General features: G+C 34.4%; 2 protein-coding genes across 2 annotated transcripts; both read left to right on the top strand.

Annotated features, from left to right (window-relative positions):
• Positions 1-1513: 1513 nt before the first annotated feature.
• LOC127244859 (phosphoglycolate phosphatase 1A, chloroplastic-like) lies at positions 1514-15579 on the top strand. The gene is made up of 11 exons (XM_051265405.1): positions 1514-1931; positions 10161-10228; positions 10406-10498; positions 10585-10656; positions 11252-11323; positions 11778-11837; positions 11997-12049; positions 12410-12507; positions 14560-14659; positions 15017-15120; positions 15193-15579. The coding sequence occupies exons 1-11, from the start codon at positions 1655-1657 to the stop codon at positions 15303-15305; spliced, it is 1110 nt and encodes a 369-aa protein (XP_051121362.1). The 5' UTR covers positions 1514-1654; the 3' UTR covers positions 15306-15579.
• Positions 15580-17285: 1706 nt separating this feature from the next.
• LOC127244972 (aspartic proteinase PCS1-like) lies at positions 17286-18778 on the top strand. The gene has a single exon (XM_051265599.1). It carries the CDS (start codon positions 17348-17350, stop codon positions 18638-18640), a length of 1293 nt encoding a protein of 430 aa, XP_051121556.1. The 5' UTR covers positions 17286-17347; the 3' UTR covers positions 18641-18778.
• Positions 18779-22734: the final 3956 nt, after the last annotated feature.

Below are 22734 nucleotides of genomic sequence, written 5' to 3' on the forward strand. Positions count from 1 at the left end.
CTTGGGATATAAATTTTGATTATATCCTAAAATTTAAGGATATAATTTTTTGATATGATTTAAATATTATAATTTAGATTGTAGATATTTAATTTGAATATTATTGGCATAGGCTAAATATCCATGTACCTGTTAATCAAATTCTTGTGTTTTTTTTATCCTTGATGCCTCTTTGATTCATGGTTTTCTCTGTTTGTTTGAGGGTTTGGATTTTGAATTGGAATTTCAATAGTAAAAATTTTGAATAAAAATAGTTGTATAATGTGATATAAATAGGTGTTGATGTAATGTTTTGAATGTAAAATTGATTTTTAGTATAATATAAAAAATAAAAAATAAATATTTAGATTTGATATTTTTGGGAGAGAAAAAATTAAATGAAGAGTGATCCCCAAACAAACACACCCTCAATTTCAATGTTATTCGCTCATTATTAGTATGATTTGCTAATCAATGTACTCCATTGCTTGTTTATTCTTTTAATTTTACTCCCTCCGTCCCACATAATTTATTCTATTTTTTTATTTTCGTCCGTCCCACATAACTTGTCTTTTTTATTTTTGGAAATATAATTATGCACTTTAATCGCATTTTAAATTTTAAATTTTATAATTTTCTTAATTTTAATTAAACTATTTACTTATAATCTTAATCTATAATTATTTTTACTTACTCATTATAATTTACCTAAATTCTAGTATCTACACTAATATTGGGAGGAACGGAGGGAGTACTATTTAAAAGATCATAACATATGATTGTTTAATTTAAAACTTTAAAAAGTTAAATTAACAAAACTAAACAAATTCATTCCAGACCATCAGTCCGTGAGGACAATAGTCTATTTTTTTCAATATATATAATTTATAATAAAATATTATATTAAAATATTATTTTTAAGTTAAAATTTATATTCTATATGCTTGTGACAGGTGAAATGCTTAAAAATAAGAAAATTACTTAAAAGAGTGTATTTGTTTGAAGAAATTGTATGAATTTATATTATTAAAATTAATTTTATATTTAAAACATTATACTCTCACTCCGTCCCATAAATAAGTATCAATTTGCTTTTTATAAGTAGTTTTAGTAGTATTATATTGGGATATAGTAGGAATAAAGTAGAAATGACCAAAATAATCTTATTATATTAGTATGTGTGATATAAAGGTAATGATATTTGTGTAATATACTGTAATGTAACTTGTAAGTGTATTTGTAATGTTAAGTAGATAATACAGTTACTAAAAAGAGAAAATTGATATTTGTTATGAACGAACTAAAATGAAAAAATGAATATTTGTTACGAGACGGAAGAAATATTAATTAATACGTGTTTAATTTATATAGTATAATTATTTAAATTCAAAATTTTTACAAAGTGTCCAAAATACAAACGCACCCTAAGGGAGTATAATAAATTGAAATACAAATCAAACTCTTTTATGGATCAAAAACAGCAGAAGATGTCAAGAACACAGCTTTAGGTAGACTGGTGGTGGTGGTGGAGGATACTAACTAGATAGATAGAGCGAACAAATGCGTCCACTCAATCCATCACCACGTCCGCTTTACTTCCCAACCACATGCGGACAGCAGCCCATCGATCTCAAACCAGGAAATAACTCTGCTCTGCTCCAAAGAATCCATAGCTATGCTGGCGAGTAGGCTGTCAGCAGTTTCTTCATCGTCTTCTTCCACGCTGTTCTTGAAGAATCATCACAGCACAAAAATTCCTTTTCTTGCCAGCCCCTTATTGTTCAATTCTCTCAGACCCATAGTGGAATGGGGGATTGCTAAGAGGAAGAGTTGGTCAAGAATGGAAGCCTCTGCTTCGACGAGAACTGCTGGGCCCCGGGCGTCGGCTGAGCCGCTAAAGGATCCCGATCAGCTCATTGATTCTGTCGAGACCTTCATCTTCGACTGTGACGGTACGTTTTTGGTATTATTGTATGATTCTTTGTATCTGTGGTTGATTTCCTGGTGCACTTAATCTGTTTGGTGAAATGCCTGAAGCGCTTGTTCATACATATACATAAGCTTGGAATCGGATCGTTTAATTTCTTCAAAGTATGAAGTTTCTTAAACGAAATGCGCCGTTTACGAAATAAGGATTAGGCAAAGATTGGCCTACATAGAAACAATGATCTACATTTCATTGCTAAGAGTTTGAATAAGGATCATTGGTAAGGATGATCAGCTTTGATTACATTGTTTGGAGTTTTCCAAGTAATTGAGTACTCGGTATTGCAAGGGTGAGAGATGACCATAGGAAAGGAATTATGAAATCATAGATAACAATGTAGCCTTGCCAGAAGCTGTCGGGTCGCAAATAGTGTTCTCACGTGGCATTATGAAGTTTGTTCTGCACCTTGGAATAGTATTTTGTGATCATAGTGGATCCAGTGTAGTGTTAAAGGAGTTCTTGTTTGTCTCCAGGGACTGACTAACCAACACATCTAACTTGACTGACGTCATGGCCAATCTTTTTCTGTAATGGACGCCTTCGAAAAATGAGATTGAGATAGTTGACGACATGCTGTTGGCCAGCATCATTCACCATAGCTTGAGCCCATTTTCTAGCCACATGTTGCTAGTATGGGATGTAGATAGGAGGTTTTGTTTACTACCGAGAGCTTAAAAAAGGTTCTGGGTTAGATTGTTGGACTTCAACCAGTTCGGGGACATCCTTCCTCCTTGAGTACACCCTTTGGAAGGTAGGAAACTTTTGTAGGGTCAGTGGGAGTAGGCATGGGAAGAGAGGTGAGATCAGGTACAGTAGGTGTTTCAAGTCTTTTGGTTCATAACTAAATGGATGATCAAGGTTATTCATGGGTTCCAAATATTCTTCTTCACTTTCTTGAGTAGAGGGCTGTCCTTGTTGAGGTGGGGATTTAGGGTGAAGGGAGTAGTTTCAGCAAATGTCACATCAGCTGAAATATAATTTTTTCTTGAGGAAGGATGGTAACATTTGTACCGTTTCTAGGTAGAAGAGTAACCCAGGAAAATGCACTTAGTGGCTCATGGTTCAAGCTTTTACCTTTGATTGCTATGGATGGATATGAACAAAATTTGTACACCAAAAGATTCTAGGTATCAAACTATGGGTGTGTTTGTTTGTGGGTTTGGGTTTTTGAATTTGGATTTTTGAATAGTAAAAGTTGAATTTAAATAGTTGTTTGACGTGATATAAATATTTTAAATGTAAAATAAATTTATAGTATAATATAAAAAAATTAAAATATAATTGTTTGATTTAATATTTTTAGAGGAAAAAAAGAATTTGAATAATAAAAATATTAAGTAAAATCCCATAAAAGAACACCACTTTAGGAGTTATGAAATGAGGTTAATCACACTATTCAACACTTCGATAGGGCTTTTGTTATCCTGTGCACTTTTTTTTTTTTTTTTTTTTTGCATTAAGTTTTAAATATGAAAAATAAATAAGCAGCTTATCAAATAGGTGGCAGTTAGGACAGCTTCCCCCTTAACTCTTTGTAACATTCCCTTGAAAAACTAGTGTACGGGTAGTATTTAGCAAGTGCCCATTTTTTCTTTATGATACTCCGTTTTGTTGGGGGCATCATCACAAGAAGAATCATGAAATATCCATACAATTGAAAAAATGAGGATAAGGTTTGGTCGAAGTAGTCCTTTGCATTATCTGTTCTAATCCTCTTCTATTTTCACCTGATTTAGAACCATATGGAGAAAAAACTGACATCAGATTTTTGTTTTAGGAGAAAAAGCCATGTAACCCGATGCAATCATAAATTAGAGAAATGAACCATCTAGCTTCAGTAATGTTTGGAGCTGATGAAGGTCCACTGTGGATTGGATAAAAAGGTTAGAGATTGTCATAAAAAACACAAAAAGGTTAGCGATTGCTAACAGGAAAAGATATTTGAGTATATTTAACGAATTCACATACTTAACAATGAAATTCTAGAATATCCAATTCTTGAAATAGATGGAAAACATGACTCTCAAAACTTTAAAGGAAGGATGACCAAGTCTAAAATGATACAAAAAATTGTGTTATTTTTAATAAACATAAAATTTGTACAAATTATACTTGATTTGAATTTAAAGTGGGTCTTATTATCTAAATGAGTCATTTAATTCTCCTTCCGGGTCGATTTATTTTTCAATTTGGTTTTCTATGGCTTCTTTGATCCAAAGAGATTTGGTTGACTTTGGAGAATTTTGGTCTCCGTGCAGGCGATTTGATCGTCGGCTTTGGATTTGATGTCTTCTTTGGACGATTTGAGACTTTGATCTTTAATTTGGCTTTGCCGACTTTTGGAGGACTTTGGTATCCGTGAGAACGATTTGATCGTCAGCTTTGGATTTGATGTCTCATTTAGATGATCCCATGTTTTGATCTTTGCTTTGGCTTTGCCGCTTTTGGAGGGCTTTGGTCTCTGTGTGGGCTTTGGATTTGATGTCTTCTTTGGATGATCCGCGGCTTTGATCTTTGGTTTGGCTTTGCCGCCTTTTGGAGAGCTTTGGTCTCCGTGTGAACGATTTGATCATCGGCTTTGGATTTGTCGTCTTCTTTAGACGATTCGCGACTTTGATATTTGGTTTGTCTTTTCCGTCTTTTGGAAAGCTTCGGTCTCCATGTGGACGATTTGACCATCGGCTTTGGATTTGATGTCTTCTTTGGACGATCCGCGGCTTTGATCTTTAGTTTGACTTTGCCGCCGTTCGGAGGGCTTTGGTCTCTGTGTGGGCGGTTTGATCATTGACTTTGGCTTTGATGTCTTCTTTGGACGATTCGCAGCTTTGATTTTTGAGGAGGTGGATTTGGTGCTCCATAACGTTTTTGGCGGCATGTCCCTTTGATTTTTGGATCGAAAAGGGCCGAGTTGTTGCTTTGGTGAAGAACGCAATGAACACCTCGAAGTTTTGGGATGAACTTTGGATGTTATTCCTTGGCTTTGATGGACTCTTCAATGGCTTTTGGAGCTTTGATCCTTGAAGAAGTGGATTTGGTGCTCCATAATACTTTTGGCGGCGTGTCCTTTTGACTTTTGGATCGAAGAGGACCTAATTGATGCTTTGGTGAAGAACGCGATGAACACCTTGAAGCTTTGGGATGAACTTTGGATGCTCTTCCTTGGCTTTGATGGACTCTTCAATGGCTTTTGGAGCTTTAATCCTTGAAGAAGTGGATTTGATGCTCCATAATACTTTTGGCGGCGTGTCCCTTTGACTTTTGGATCGAAGAGGACCTAGTTGATGCTTTGTTGAAAAACACGATGAATATCTTGAAACTTTGAGAGGAACTTTGGAGACCTTCCATTGGCTTTGACGAATTCCTCAACGGCTTTGAGAGCTTTGATCCTTCATCCGGCTTGGCCATATGACGAAGAATGTTAACTCCATCGATTCGTCAACCAATATTGGATTATTTGTCCAAATAAGTGACTTTCGATGAAGAACGCATCGAATGACACGAAGAATATGAAGAACAATACAGAGAGAGTTTAGAGACTTACCCCTTTGTTTGAATCCTCAATGTAACTTCGGTGTCTCAAATGAACTGGCCATGACTCCTATTTATAGGGGATGGGGGCTTCGGCTTCCTTTTTTAATGGTGCCACATGGCGCGTTTTGATTGGCCAATAGAAAGATTTTATAATTTTTCATTTTCCATCATATGCTCTTTTCAATTTTTGACGGATTTGATTATGCACCTTCCTTTCTCGCCAAGATCTTTATATCATTGCCCGTAAGATATTAATTTATATACTTCATTTATTGATTTTAAGCAGATTTTTGCATTAATGGTTGATATTTATTGTACAAAAATTAACATATGTGCATAATTAAATACTATATATTTATTTTATTGGAATTTTATTTTCTTCTAAAATACATGATATTTAATTGATTTTAGACATATATTTTTAGTGTCTACAAAATGTCCCCTCGAGACTCTTTTAAGCCGACGCAAAGCGTTTAAGGCGTGAATGAGTCTCGAAAGATAAGTCAATTTATTTTTTGACCGATTTTTTTTTTATGGCTATTATTTTTTTTTTCTTTTTTAGCCAATATTTTTTTCAAATGGCTTTTTCTTTTTTTTTTGGACGAGTTTTTTTTTTTTGTCCAATTGATTTTTTTTGGACTTTTTTTTGCCCAATTTATTTTTAGGGCTTTTCCTTTTTTTTTTTTTGGCATAATTGACTGAACTTGAAGTTATATTCCAAGTTGCCTACGTATCCGGTGAATGAATCAAGTCATAACGTAGTTCAAAACAAATTGAATTTGTTTGTTTTTGTTAAACAGTTTATTCTCATGTTAAGGAGTCTTGTTAGAAAATTTATCCTCATTCCCAAGAGATTGAAGAAAGTTTATCCTCGTTTTTAGGAGGCTGTAAAAAGTTTATCCTCGTTTCTAGAATATTGAAGAAAATTTATCCTCGTTTCTAGGAGATTTTTAGAAAGTTTATCCTCGTTTCCAGGAGATTGAAGAAAGTTTATCCTCGTTTCCAGGAGATTGAAGAAAGTTTATCCTCGTTTTTAGAAGATTGTAGAAAGTTTATTGTCTTTTCTATGAGATTTTAGAAAGTTTATCATCGTGTTCAGGAGATTGTAGAAAGTTTACTCTCTTTTCTAAGAGATTTTAGAAAGTTTATCATCGTTTCCAGGAGATTGTAGAAAGATGATCCCCATTTCCAAGAGTGGTGAAGGTATGACTGCCCCCACTGTTTGAAGTGTTGTATTTCTCGTCTTCTGAGAAATCTTCAATAGGCGGTCCATACATTCCACTAGACATCATGCTCAATTCCATATCATGGGCGCGAGTGGCGAGTTCTTCAAAAGTATGGGGTCGGATCCCTTGTGGGATGTATTTCAAGCCCTATTGCATCCCTTGAACGCACACTTCTATGCCGGAAGTCTCGGACAAACGGTCTTTGCAGTTGAGGCTTAGACTTCTCCAGCGGTTGATATAGTCAATTACCGGCTCCTCTTTCCATTGGCGGCTGTTGGTGAGTTCGGTCATGCTGATGGTTCTTCTTGTGCTGTAAAACCAATTCAAGAACTCGTACTTCAGTTGTTCCCAATTTTTTATGGAACCAGCCTCTAAGTCGATGTACCATTCGAAGGTGTTGCCTTTTAGTGACCGCACAAATTGTTTGACTAGGAGGTCTCCATACGTTCCAACATCGTTGCATGTCTCGACAAAGTGCGCTATATGTTGCTTTGGGTTGCCTTTGCCGTCAAATTGTTGAAACTTTGGTGGTTGATAGCCCGTTGGCATTTTGAGGGCGTCAATCCTTGCAGTGTAAGGTTTGGCGTAAGTGTGCGTCGGCCTTAAACTCCCTTCGAATTCTCTTTTGATTGCCCCCTTGATGTATTTGTCAAGTTGGGATATATGAATGAAGGAGTTGGATGATCCTTGAACTGGATTTGGTTCTGCCACATTTTCTTTGCCATGAAGTTGCTTCATATATGTTGCCGCTTTATTTTGGACTGCTGGGGAAAATTGTTGCTTTTCGATGGCATGACTGGATTCTTCAGACTTGTCCAGCTTTGTGAGAAGTTTTTCAATGAGGGCGTCTTGTTGTTGCATGTGTTGGAGGGCTTTGGTCTCTGTGTGGGCTTTGGATTTGATGTCTTCTTTCGACGATCCGCGGCTTTGATCTTTGGTTTGGCTTTGCCGTCTTTTGGAGAGCTTTGCTCTCCGTGTGGACAATTTGATCGTTGGCTTAGTATTTGTCGTCTTCTTTATACGATCCGCGACTTTGATATTTGGTTTGTCTTTTCCGTCTTTTGGAGAACTTTGGTCTCCGTATGGACGATGTGACCGTCGGCTTTGGATTTGATATCTTCTTTGGACGATCCACGACTTTGATCTTTGGTTTGACTTTGCCGCCGTTCGGAGGACTTTGGTCTCCGTGTGGGCGGTTTGATCATTGGCTTTGGTTTTGATGTCTTCTTTGGACGATCCGCAACTTTAATATTTGAGGAGGTGGATTTGGTGCTCCATAACGCTTTTGGCGGCGTGTCCCTTTGATTTTTGGATCGAAAAGGGTTGAGTTGTTGCTTTGGTGAAGAACGCGATGAACACCTCGAAGTTTTGGGATGAACTTTGGATGCTATTCCTTAGCTTTGATGGACTCTTCAATAGTTTTTGGAGCTTTGATCCTTGAAGAAATGGATTTGGTGCTCCATAACACTTTTGGCGGCATGTCCTTTTGACTTTTGGATCGAAGAGGACCTAATTGATGCTTTGGTGAAGAGCGCGATGAACACCTTGAAGCTTTATGATGAACTTTGGATGCTCTTCCTTGGCTTTGATGGACTCTTCAATGGCTTTTGGAGCTTTGATCCTTGAAGAAGTGGATTTGATGTTCCATAACACTTTTAGCGGCGTGTCCCTTTGATTTTTGGATCGAAGAGGACCTAGTTGATGCTTTGTTGAAGAACGCGATGAACATCTTGAAACTTTGAGAGGAACTTTGGAGACCTTCCCTTGGCTTTGACAAATTCCTCAACGGCTTTGAGAGTTTTGATCCTTCATCTGGCTTGGACATATGATGAAGAACGTTAACTCCATCGATTCGTCAACCAATATTGGATCATTTGTCCAAATCAGTGACTTTCGACGAAGAACGCTTTGAAGGATACGAAGAACATGAAGAACAATATTGAGAGAGTTTTGAGACTTACCCTCTTGTTTGAGTCCTCGATGTAACTTCGGTGTTTCAAATGAACTGATCATGGCTCCTATTTATAGGGGATGGGTGGTTTCGGCTTCTTTTTTTAATGGTGCCACATGGCGCGTTTTGATTGGCCAATAGGAATATTTTATAATCTTTCATTTTCCATCGAATGCTCTTTTCCATTCTTGACGGATTTGATTGTGCACCTTCCTTTCTCGCATATATCTTTATATCATTGCCCTTTTTCGTAAGATATTAATTTATATATTTCCTTTATTGACAAGATTAATTTATTTTGCTGCCAAATTTATTATGACTCTATTTATGCACGTAATATTTGTACGATATCTTCCATTTTTAAGCAGATTTTTGTATTAATGGTTGATATTTATTGTACAAAAATTAACATATGTGCATAATTAAATACTATATATTTATTTTATTGGAATTTTATTTTCTTCCAAAATACATTATATTTAATTGATTTTAGACATATATTTTTAGTGTCTACAACATTCAAATGGAATTTTTATTGGAAGTATTTAGGCATGATAGAAAGAAAGATAAGTTACAATTGGCCAAACTAGAATTGTCCGGCAAAGGAAATGAGAAGATGATCCTACAATTTTGGGATAAACTTGAGTGGAATGATTTAGCAGAGAGTGGACATTATCATGCAGTTGCAGGAACTGCCCACTCCTATCCATTTCCTCTCATTTTCAGTTGTTTCATTAGTTGATGCATTTATTCAATTTTCCATGCATTTTCCACGGACATATGGACACATGCAAACCAAAATCTGTTTATCTCAATTTATTTCACTGCTTTTTCTTTTCTCTTCCAGTCCATTCATCTTTCTTTTTCTTTTCTTAGTCTTTTTTCTGATCCAGTCTGCTCATCTCAGGAGCTCCACAGTTAAAGATGTATAGCACATTCTTTACTCAATTGCATAATAGAAACAAGAATACCCTTGTGAGGTGTTATGTTTTAGCACCACCAAAGTAATAATAATTTAATAATTCTTTAGCTTCTACATGTTTCAAGTCTGGGCTGCCTCTTCATCTCTGCTGTTTCCACACTGCTATGCACTTTTCAGTGACCTCTTTCGCAGATAGATGAAAATACTAGAATTATAGTACTAATGCTACATGAAAGATATTGAGTTTGTTATATGATTATATGTGCTGTATTTTTGGGTCTTCAGATTGAATTTGTCCACTTTTATACATGCTTATAATTATCATGTTAATAAGAGCAAGATTGAAAAGGGGGATTCAAAAGTCTCATATGTTCAAACAAGCTGTTGGGTTTATTTACCTCATTATTGGAAAGCCATTTTCGTTGGCACATACACAAACTTGAGGGCTGGTTGTGTTTTTACCATGTACTGGTGTCCTTTTCTTATTAGAGTTTTCTTATTTTTGAGTGATTAAAGTTCTGCATTTAGTACACCTGAGGGTCACAATTGCTTAACATATTGCAGGGGTAATATGGAAGGGAGATAAATTGATTGATGGAGTCCCAGAAACTCTTGACATGCTTCGATCAAAGGTTAGTCTTCTTTTACCTCTAAAAATCTTAAAATGGTCCTCGTCTTAATGTGGGCAAAGTCATACCTTTGTGTATTAACATTGTGAGCAAAAGGGTAGCAGAATCTTTGATATAACAGTGTCCTCACTCTCACTTTATATTTTTGCAATGCTAACTGTTATGCTGAGTTCTCTACAGGGGAAAAGGTTAGTTTTTGTCACAAACAACTCAACAAAATCTCGAAAGCAGTATGGAAAGAAGTTTGAAACACTAGGTCTCAATGTCACGGAGGTGAGTTTTCATCATAGTTTTCTGGATTTCTAGACTTTAGTAGCTTCTTCAAATATCAGTTCCCGTAACTTGCTGAAATGGTCCAGGAGGAAATTTTTGCATCTTCCTTCGCAGCAGCTGCTTACTTAAAATCGATTGATTTTCCAAAAGATAAAAAGGTATGTACCTAGAAATGAAGCATTTATAGGAAGATGTTCACTGACCACTGGGACAAATTATGGGTTCCCCAAATGAGTTCCATCTTTCAATGTATAATGATTTTATGCAGGCCTAAGGCTACTCCGACTGTCTTGTTTATCTTGTTTCTTCTATACTTTGTGCTGATACATGGATGACATTACCTTTTATAACTTGATTACCTGTTGTTGATTGTTTGCTGCCTTCTGTAGTTTTTAATTTTGGAGCCTACTTCCATGTCATTTTCGTTAGGCTTGACTTCAATGACAGCTTATTATGAGTTTGCTTCTCTATATGTCTGGCTTTAGTGTATGTATATTTGACTAGGCAATAAGTTCATTGCTTGAATATAATGTTTTTGTTGTCACCCCATATTGATATGATACATATGTTCATTTTTTTACCATTAACATTGATGCATGTCAGTACCAAGTACTCTGATTTGTTACTCTCTTATATGGTTGACATTATTGTAATGTTCAATTCATCTTGTTGTTAAACGTTTTGGAACAATTTCATTGACTATACATGGATAGAATGGGCTTGTAAGTAATTTTCATTCTGGAATATGTTAAGGTTTATGTAATTGGCGAAGATGGCATCTTGAAGGAGCTGGAACAAGCAGGGTTTCAGTATCTTGGTGGACCGGTATGTAATGGATTCAACATAATTCTAATTGGTTCTAATTTTTTCCCACCCTTTTAAAATACTTGGCAAAACCATTGTTTGTGTAAGAACTTCTAGTTGGCAGCTAAGTATAAAAAAAATGTGAAATTTTAGGGACATTTTCAAATCCCTGGCAGCTGTTTCTGTCAGACTAGTTCTTTTGCTGGCATATTGTAAAATGGACCATAGATATAGATAGCTCTACCTATGGAGTTCTGAAGGATAATTATTGATATATAAATCCAGTGTTGTGCATGTGTTGAGGGGCTACTTGGACAAACATCGCCCCTTGGGTGACCTCTTTGATTTTACTGATCATTCATATTGTTTTATCAACTATATTCCTTAATTCCTCATAGATGCTCTCACACATCTTCATATTGTTGTTTTGATCACTGCATACCTACGATGTAGTCTATTGTTTTGCATCATGCAGGTAGATGGTGACAAGAAGATTGAACTAACACCTGGTTTTATGATGGAGCATGACGAAAATGTACTGTTCACTTGTTTGTTTTATTCCTCAGCTACATCAATTTCTAGAACCGTACTTGTCTATATCCCCATAAGGCTTTTAAGAATTTTGGAATGGAATGAATTGATTAAAGAATTTGGTGGTGATCACATGTTCATAAACATATCTTGTTATTTCTAGGTTGGAGCTGTGGTAGTCGGATTCGATCGCTACTTCAACTATTACAAAGTTCAGTAAGTTATTTATTCCTGACGCTGTGTGCCTCTTTAGATTTCTAAAGTTGTCTTATTGTATAATGGAGTCAAAGGGTTATCGTAATTGGAGAAAAAGTTCCAACATACAAGGAGATTGTATATGTTCTTCCTTTTCTCCTGTTGCCTGTCATGGATATCTGACATCCGATTGTTCCATTTGAGTTTTAGTTTAACCTTATTGAATTTGATCAATGCATGGTCGAATTTTGTATGAATTCATTTTTGGTTACACTAATGGTTTCATCTGTAGAACACACCTACATAGGATATTTCATACTAATATATTAGAAATGTTTACATCTGTCACCTAATTCAAAACTCCATTCATTCTTCATGAAGGTATGCAACATTGTGCATCCGTGAAAACCCCGGCTGTCTTTTCATTGCTACAAACCGTGATGCTGTTACCCATCTTACAGATGCGCAAGAATGGGCAGGTGACGTCCAGATTCACTATCTTTTTTCTTGGTTTATTTTGCCTTATTTCCCAAAGTTCTTGTTTAAGTAAAACTCAACAAGGTCTTTGCAAGTATCATATCTTTGAGCATGTCTGGGTTACAATTACGGCTCAACCTCAGTTTCCAATGTTTCATTTGAAACCCAATTTCCATGTTCTTCAATAATAATGTACACCATCTATCTATACTATGAATTTAGGTGTCACATGAAGAATTTGAATGCTTTTACCTGTCAACAACAGAAATATAGCTTTTCAGTTAATTAGCATTCAGAAAAGTTTGTTGCTATGAATATTGACCATTTTCATATAAAGCTTGCATGATTCAATTGAATGTTTAGAAGAAATAATATTTTGAGAAATGATTTTTCTGCTTTCCTTGGGACAAGGTAGATGTGTATAAATGTGCAGCAGTAATGAATTGTTCTCCTGATTTTTTGACTATCATCTATCTATAGTATCTGATTAATTATGCCTATCATCTATTAGTCATATCATGACGTAATTGCACAATCAATTACATATATGATTCTTTGCCATAAGCATAATCTATTTCCATCAATTCTGCCAACATTCCCCCGCAAACTGGTTTGTAGATGTCCATCAAACCAAGCTTGCTGATCAAGTTCTTAAAATGTGCTTTGATTTAGTCAGTTAGTTAAATCATAAGCTACTAGTTCTCTAATTGTACATAGATCAATTTAAAGTCTCCAATCTCCTATTTCTCTCTTATAAACTGTTGGCCAATCTTAATGTTCTTTGTTTTATCACATTGAATTTGGTTACTAAAGATATCCGTTGCTGCAGTGCTATAACTAGAATCTCATTGGTTCCTTCTGAGCCATGCCCCAATTTGGAGATTAGTCTCCTTAGCTAAATTATTCACACATCCCAAGTGCTATAGTCCACTATTTAACTTACACGTTACTCCAAGATATTACTGGCTGCTTCTTATTACGCTAAGCTATCAAATTACCTCTTACAAAAATGCACCAGCCAGTAGTGGAATGCTTATCTGTATGAGATCCTGCCAAGTCTGCATCTGCGTAACTATGAACAACCGACTAGCATCCTTTTTTAACATGATCCCCCTGCTAGGTGATCCTTTCAAGTATCAAACATTTCTGAAAGCTTCAATTTGGTGCTTTTCCCTTGGATTGTACATGAATTGGTTTATAACACTTAATGCATAGTGATGCCTAATTGTATATGGGATAGATATTAGTTTTCCCACCAATCTTTTGGAAGTTTTATTTATTTACTGGTCTTCTCCCATCCACGGCCTCTTCCATGGCCACCAACCATGCTGCAGGCACCTTTATTCTAATTGGAATGTCTTCTTGGCATATATCAGCCAGACATATTCCAACAAATCATATTCTGACTTAATTATACAATCGGTACATTTATGGTTTTCTGTTATATGCTAATTTCTGGCAACATATTTTGTTTGTTCAATATGCACCCTTGAGTTTCCATTGATGGGTGATACCTTACTTGGCACAGTATCTATCGTCATGTTGTTGCAGCGCGTTCTAGAGTGAGCATGCCGATGTTTGTTCAAATGCATAAATATGTTAATTTCCATATGATTTTCAGTACTTTCAAGAGAGTAGCAGCTAGACACTAAGGCATTATATTTGTATGGATTCTCAATTTGGAAAAATATACTCTCCTCGTCTTGCAAAAGTATGTATGCTTATTTGACCATTTCTCTCTGTCTACCAAAAGTATGTTCACATATTTAGTAAAAAAATACAATTTATCTTAAAATTTTTACCCACTATTTTTCTTTAATCTAAAAGTTACATTATTAATTCTATAAAAATTTCAATTCTATCTTTATAGAAATACTAAAATAATATTAAAAACTACAGTACTTAATCTCCATGCCCAAAAGTTTTGAGCATACTTTTATAAAACGAAGGAAGTATTTTGTTTCTGGCATTTTTGAATTATATGATCAAAACTGTTGGTTTCTTTGTGGCCAGAGGGATTGATGCTTAACATCATTTTGGTTGCATTTGAACAGGTGGGGGTTCAATGGTGGGAGCAGTACTTGGATCAACTCAACGCGAGCCACTTGTTGTTGGAAAGCCTTCGACTTTCATGATGGATTACCTTGCAAATGAGTAAGTTTCCTAGTACATTATTCCTCGACCTATGTTTCTATATTCTCAAACATACGGCAGAAAACCAAAAACATTTGTAGGAACTCTTGTTTATGAGCTATGCACAGGAACTTAGTCATCTGAAAATGATCTTCCGTCTCACAACCCTGTTGGAATTTATTATTGTGGCGATGATTTAGGGTGTGTTTGTGTTTTGTTTTTAAATAGTAATGTAATGTGATGTTTTGTAACAAGAAATAATATACTTTTTTACAGATACTAATAAGGTTTGCATAGTAAAGATCTAAAAAAGAACCGAGCTTTATATTCCATAACATCACCTTGAAACTAATTACCACTAATGCATATTATCCTCAGATTTGGCATCTCCAAGTCACAGATATGCATGGTTGGAGATAGGCTCGATACCGACATTCTTTTCGGACAAAATGGCGGCTGCAAAACCCTCCTTGTCCTTTCTGGTAAGTATTCGACTCTTTCCTTCATCACCCTTCCTTGCACTCTTTAAGACTGTCTTGTATTGTTCAATGTAGGTGTGACGAGTCTGTCGACGCTTCAAAATCCCAACACCACCATACAGCCAGATTTCTACACCAACAAGATATCAGATTTCCTGTCTCTCAAGGCTGCTGCTACATCTGCCTGAAGAATGAATGACACAGACAGGCACGCTTCCATGTCCCATATATATATATATATATACACATTTGAGATCCAATGGGTTCTTTTCTTGATAAGTTAAAAAGGTTAAATCTATTTGTGATCACAAATTTCTTGTCTGGAAATTACATGGACTAAACTACTGTCTGCATAAAACTCACTCTGATGTTAAGTGACTTTTCAACACGCTTATGTGTGACAGTGAACATATAATTTTTTAGGCATGATTCATATATATCTTTATTAATCATTTTACATCATTTCCAATTCATAAATTTGAATTAGATAATTTTTTATATTTCCATTAATCATTGTTAGAGAGTTTATAATAAATATCACTAATTTTATTATATTCAATCATATGGACTAAATATGGTGGATGGACAAATGAGTGTAAATTACTTCCCATGCATTAATGGAATGGACAAACATACATATAATTGAAGACAACATTTTTCCTGATGTTCACATATCTTTATTGGAGTGACCAAAGACTTTCTCCATGCAATTAATTATTTATTTATTGTTAAATTAGACATTGATGTTTAACTGTTCTCTGTCTATATATATATATTTCATTTGAACTGTAATCCATAATCCACCATTAATCCATCCTTTCTGTAATTCACTTATATCATCCTCTCATCTCATGTCTCCATATTATACCCTTCCCTACTTCATATTTATTTCTTTCCCATTTTCAGTCTTCCTAACAATTAATATATATATATATATATACACATATACATATATGTCATTGCTTCCAAGTTGATATGTAAATTAAGCACTATTTATTTATTTTTTTTAACCTGAGAATTCGCAGCTTGCAAAAAATGCTCACCGGATAAACCCCGATCGAACTTAATAACCTGCAAATTAGGCCTGATAAGACAAATCATATTAGGTGAATTATGTGTGAAAAATTCAGTACTATCTTAACACTAGATAAAATCTTACAACCTTACGCTTAGTAATAAAACATTATTATTTTTTAAAACAAAAGGGAATAATCATATAGCATACCTACAAGCATGAACTATGTTAATTAATGTACCATGTTACGACTACGGTTAGAGTGTTGATTAAAAATTTAACTATGGATTTCTTCAATCTAACACATAAAAATACTAGTCATATGAAAACCTAACAAATAATATTCTACTCCATCCATCCCGCAGTAAATTATATATAAATTTTAAAAATTATACTCCCTCCGTCTCACATACTATGTCCACGTTGTCGTTTCTGTCCGTCCCACATACCATGTCACTTTTTTTTTTTTAAAATGATTACACACTTTAATCTCATTTTAAACTTTTTAATTTTTTTAAATTTAATTAAACTAATTAGTTATCTTAATCTTAATTTATAATTATTTATATTATAGGATAATTATTTTCACTAATAAATTCTTAATTATCTACTAATTATACTTCTCCTAAAATACCGTGTCTACAGTGTAGTAGACACGATACGAGGGACGGAGGTAGTAATATTTTAATTAAAATAAATAGTTAAAGTTGGTTTTTGGTAAAAAAATAATGATATAATAATAAAATATGAGTATTTATGTAAAATAAGTGGAATTATAATTACTAAAAGCACACTCTTTTCGTCCCATATAATTTGTTTATATTTTCTATTTTTGTCTGTTTCATATAATTTGTCATTTCCTGCTTTTGGAAATATGATTATACATGTAATTATATTTTTAATTTTATATTTTATAATTTTTTTAATCTTAATTAAACTATTTAATTGTTTTAATTTTAATCTATAATTTTATATTTACTATACAATAATTATTTTTTACTAATATATTTTTTAATTATTTACTATTTATAATTTACAATAGGTCCAATGGAGGGATATATATTAACATGAAAAAAAAAAAAAAAAGTATTTGTTAAGCAGACAGGAGAAAGTATAAAATTTATGTCTTATTAGTTCTATTTTATAGGCGTCGTGTAATTTTCCCTATAAATTCATTGGTCACTACATCCCTTAAAGTGATATTCTCGTGCAGCCATGGAATCTTCTTCTTCTTCTTCCGTGGTTCTTCCGTGGGTAATATTCCTCTGCGGCGCAGTCCTCGTGCACCCAAATCCAACCCTCCCCGCCAACCAATCAGCATCGCTGATTTTGCCCCTCAAAGCAATGCAAATCCCCAACAAGCTCTCCTTCCACCACAACGTCTCCCTCACCGTCTCCGTCGCCGTCGGCTCGCCGCCGCAGCGCGCCACCATGGTCCTCGACACCGGCAGCCACCTCTCCTGGCTGCACTGTGCCGGAGCCGCCGCGCCGCCGTCCTCCTTCAACTCCGGCGCCTCCACGTCGTACCGCCCAATCCCCTGCTCCGCGCCCACCTGCACCAACCCGATCTCCGAGTTCTCCCTGCCGGTTTCCTGCGCCGCCGGCAACCTCTGCCACGTCATCCTCTCCTACGCCGACGCCTCCGCCGTCGAAGGCAGCTTAGCCGCCGACACCTTCCGCCTCGACGAGTCGGGCACGACCTTCCCGGGTACGGTGTTCGGGTGCATGGTGTCCGGGTCGAGCCCGAACCCGGAAGAGGACTCGAAGGCGACCGGTCTACTCGGGATGAACCGGGGCCGGCTCTCGTTCGTCTCCCAATCCGGTTTTCCGAAATTCTCCTATTGCATCTCCGGCCGAGACTCCTCCGGCGTCCTCCTCCTCGGCGCCGCCGATTACCAGTGGCTGAGGCCTCTGAACTACACTCCGATGATCCAAATCACCACCCCGCTGCCGAATTTCGACAAGATTGCGTACACCGTACGTCTCCAGGCGATCCTCATCGCCGGCAGGCCGCTGTCGGTGCCCGAGTCCGTATTCGAACCCGACCACACCGGGGCGGGTCAGACCATGGTCGATTCGGGCACGCAGTTCACCTTCCTGCTGGGCCCCGTTTACGCAGCGCTGAAAAGCGAGTTCCTGAATCGGACGGCGGGGATTCTGCAGCCGGTGGAGGATCCGAATTTCGTTTTCCAAGGAGCGATGGATGTGTGCTACAGAATTGGGGATATTTCGCGGGTGGATTTGGAGGTGGCGCTGCCGAGCGTGACGGTGGTGTTGGGAGGAGGAGCGGAAATTAGGGTTTCGGGGGAGAGATTGCTGTACGGAATTGGGGGAAATCGGTACTGCCTGACGTTCGGGAACTCGGAGCTGTTGGGGGTGGAGGCGTACGTGATCGGGCACCATCACCAGCAGGACATGTGGGTGGAGTTCGATCTGGTCAACTCGCGGGTCGGACTCACTGAGTTCAGCTGCGAGTTGGCTAGCCGGAGAATGGGTTTAGAGTCTTGACCTGGAAACTGAAATCCTATATATATATTATATATAGATTCTTGCATGGTTTGTTTTCATCTTAGAAACTTATATATATGTCGACAGTGTATGTTATGTAATTTGTAATGGAGAGTACGTAACTGTGTATGAAGTTGGCATGGGATTTTTCCATCGTCTCCTTAAGAATTTTTTATTGAGTTATACTAATATACTTAGCTTGTCAAACTGAATTTATCAACATGTTTGTGTTTTGGATTGATTTGGAACACCGGTGAATACCTCAAAATAAAGATTCTCAACATAATTATAAATGAATTACAAGATTAAGTGATTTCAAGAATCTAATAAAGAAATCAAGAAATTGAAAACAAGAATTTGATCACATCACAATTACTCTTTCACCAAACTCCAAGTCTTCCCATGGACAGAAATCAAATTGATTAAATTGAGATAAAGTTGAAAAGAACCGTCACAGAAGAACACCCAAAACATCGATTTTACTTGGTGCCTTAAGGAATAGAATATACCCAAACCTCTTGAGAAAAAGATGGGATCGGAACAGACGGGATTTAAATGAGGAGATTCAAATATGATTTTATCTCAGTATAGGAACAGATTTGGGGGAAGGGTGAACCGGTCTAAACTGATGGGGGAGAATCGGATTTAAATTATATGGATCGGGTTGGTTCACGAATCGGGTCGGGTTCGGATCTTACGGGTCGGACAAAAAACATACTAATACAATGTAATAGCATTACAGAAATATATAAAGTAAATGATGCAACGATTTAAAATGGCAATTCCCAAAAAAGTTTTCAAAGAAATTACGTGATTGAAGATGTTTGTTACTCTGAATCGGAATTGGGTATTTAAAGTGGGTCATTTGGCAGTTGTACTCAGTTTCGGATGGAAAAACTCTCACATTTCCGTTTGTGCTAGTCTTGGACAATTGTGTTTAACAATACTTAAAAAAACAACTGTGGATTTTCTACATGGGTTTCTTCCTGGTGCAAGCGACGGCTTGAAGAGACTCAAAGATAAAAATACAATCATTATGCATGTTCTGGTATAAAGAATTTGTATCAAGTATAAAAGTTAGTGGAATCCATAGACATGCCAACATATCGGCTTGAAGAGACTCAAAGATAAAAATACAATCATTATGCATGTTCTGGTATAAAGAATTTGTATCAAGTATAAAAGTTAATGGAATCCATAGACATGCCAACACATCGAAGTGTTTTGAAGGATTGACCATTGCTACTCTAATATTAATGTGTTTGTATCATATACTCCCCCAGTCTCTTTTGAAATGAGCAATTTGGAATTTTGTAGTAGATTAAAAATAATACTAGTATTTTATTAGTTAGTGGAAGTGTGTAAAAAAATTTGACATTTTTGCCGTTTGACTTTATGTTAAAAGTAAACATATAATGGTATATTTGTAATTTAAATAAAAGTTAATAGTATTTTGATATTAATGTATGATAACTTTTACTTAAAAAAATGATATTTTGAAATGGGACAGGCAAAAATGATAAAAATGAGACCGAGACATATATATAAGTAAATTGTTGTTACTGTGCTAAATTTGTAAATTTAGCGAAATACTGATAGCATATGATGATATAACAATAAACAACACAAAATTTATATTCACTCTGTCCAATAACATTAGCCTATTCGAAATTTGACATAGTGATTAAGAAAAATAAATTTTTTATTAAAATATAATAAAAAGTAAAAATATATATATATATATATATAATTGAAGGTATTTATTGTTAATAAACGTTAAATAAAGAGTAATAGTTAAATATTGATTTATTAATTTTACCAAAATTAGTAATTAAATAAATTTAGTGGATCGAGTATTAATATAATATAAATATACCTGACAATACGCAATATTTGTGAACAAAACACATACTATAACTATCTAACATATAAAATATATTTATACAACACACTCTATATAGATAATTGGCAATACATAATTTCAATTAATGTAACATATATTATGTGTTATGTTCGGTATTAGTCGAAACTATGTGATGACTATTTATTTATAATGTGCCGACCGAAAAAATAAGCAATATGCTTATTTGTAATTTTCATGAAACACTAAAAGTTAATAAATGAAAATAAGTTTTACTCTCTTTAGTCACCAAAAGTAAGCTTATTTTTATAAAATAAATTAATGAGCATGTTTTTTTATGGACGGCTGAAATATATAATACTTCTTCCGTTTCAGAACTATAGTCTGAGTCGTGTTTGACACGAGATTTAAAAAATATTAATATTATATTGGTATTAGGTAAAAAGTACATGTAAAAGATTTTTTTGCCCTTGTGAGTCTATTAGTGTAAAAAGTAGTGGCAATTGTGTAATAATAAACAAAAAGTAAGGGTAGTTTTATAGTGATATGATTATTTATGGAATTAAGATTATTGTTTTGAAACAGACAAAAATGGTAAAAATCTTGTATGGGAAGAAGGGAGTAATTTTTAATAGAAAAATTTATGTAATACTAGTTTCAGAAAAATGAAGAAATGGTGTAATTGGTTCCGTGAGGGACGATGGTTTGATAGCGTGGAAAAGATTGTTACATTTATTATATTTAATATTAAAAATATTTTTATATTTGTATAATTTTTAATTTTTTTATTTTTTGTATAAATGTCATTCTATTAGTACAGTGACACACTAATTGAAGTATTTTTGCAAAAATATTTTTTCTTAATTTGTATTACGTTCTGATATAATAATTAATATTCAAATATCAACACGCAAACAGTAAATGAAACTTTTAAAACCGGACGGACATAGTAGTATTTTTAAAATATCATATTAAATTTTATTTAAATCAAATTTCAAATGCAAACCAAAACCAAACAAACAAGTTGGTTCGTAGGCATACTTCTTTGTTTGAGCAAGCTAACAAAGAAACAAAAAAAGATTGGAAACCTAACCAACAAAAACAATAGAGATGAAGAAAACTTTATAGAAAAGAAGATTTTGAACTAACGTAAATTTGGTCAAATATTATTTGATTTTGATTTTTAATTTTAATTTAAATAATATTTTGATGTGATATTATATAAAAAATACTATATTTAAAAAAAAAAAAAAAAAACAGTACAAAGTGAATATTACTATTTCTTTTTATTGAAAATAAAAACAAAAACAAACACACGTCAACAAAATATATATTTATACTATCAATTTATTGCTCATAAATATGACCATGAAATTATCAAATAATACATTATGTATAATTGATTAACTATCGCAAGAATATTTATATCTTGTCACAATATATTTATCAAGATAATTTAATTTTTTTTAAAAATATTTTTTTTTATTTAACCTTTTAAAAAGTTACACAAATCGTGGAAGGATACCACATTACATCGTTAGTCTTAATTGGATTGAGCACGAAATTTAAAAAATATTAATATTATATTGGTAATTGGTAAAAAATATGGATAAATTTTTTTTTTTTTTTGCCCTTGTTAGTGTATTAGTGTAAAAAATAGTGACAATTGTGTAATAAAAATGAAAAAATATGAATAATTTTATGATGATATGATTATTTATGAAAAACAAGACTATTGTTTTGGGACGAACAAAAATGATAAACAAAACTATTGTATTGGGATGGAGGGAGTATAATAAACATATTGTGTTTGTTTGGGTGTGGTTTCAACATTTTTTTATTATTATTATATATCTAAAATAATACTCTCTCTATTCCATTTAATTTCTCTATTATTTCTATTTTCGTCTGTTTAATATAATTTGTCATTTTTTTTAAATATGATTATATACTTTAATCATATTTTTAAATTCATAAAAAAATTTTTATTTTAATTAAACTATTTAGTAATCTATAATTATTTTTACTAATATATTTTTTAAATTATTTACTAATTAGATAATACCTAAAACTCAGTGTCTAAGTTAAATGAGACAAATTAATTGGGACGGAATGGATAATATTTTTTATGTTAAATATTTATTTATATTCCATCAAACAAATTTTTTCTATCAAAAGACCAAAATATAGCCAAACAAACATGTATCTTATTTAGAAAGTATGAATGTATAAT

The sequence above is a fragment of the Andrographis paniculata genome, unplaced genomic scaffold, assembly GCF_009805555.1.
Source record: "Andrographis paniculata isolate CXL003 unplaced genomic scaffold, ASM980555v1 Contig21END, whole genome shotgun sequence".
In the NCBI taxonomy this organism is placed as follows: Eukaryota; Viridiplantae; Streptophyta; class Magnoliopsida; order Lamiales; family Acanthaceae; genus Andrographis; species Andrographis paniculata.

Coding starts and splice junctions, on each gene's coding strand:
- LOC127244859 (XM_051265405.1), top strand. CDS start 1,655: ATGCTGGCGAGTAGGCTGTCAGCAGTTTCTTCATCGTCTTCTTCCACG. Junction 10,229..10,405: donor TTGACATGCTTCGATCAAAG/GTTAGTCTTCTT, acceptor AGTTCTCTACAG/GGGAAAAGGTTAGTTTTTGT. Junction 10,499..10,584: donor TAGGTCTCAATGTCACGGAG/GTGAGTTTTCAT, acceptor GAAATGGTCCAG/GAGGAAATTTTTGCATCTTC.
- LOC127244972 (XM_051265599.1), top strand. CDS start 17,348: ATGGAATCTTCTTCTTCTTCTTCCGTGGTTCTTCCGTGGGTAATATTC.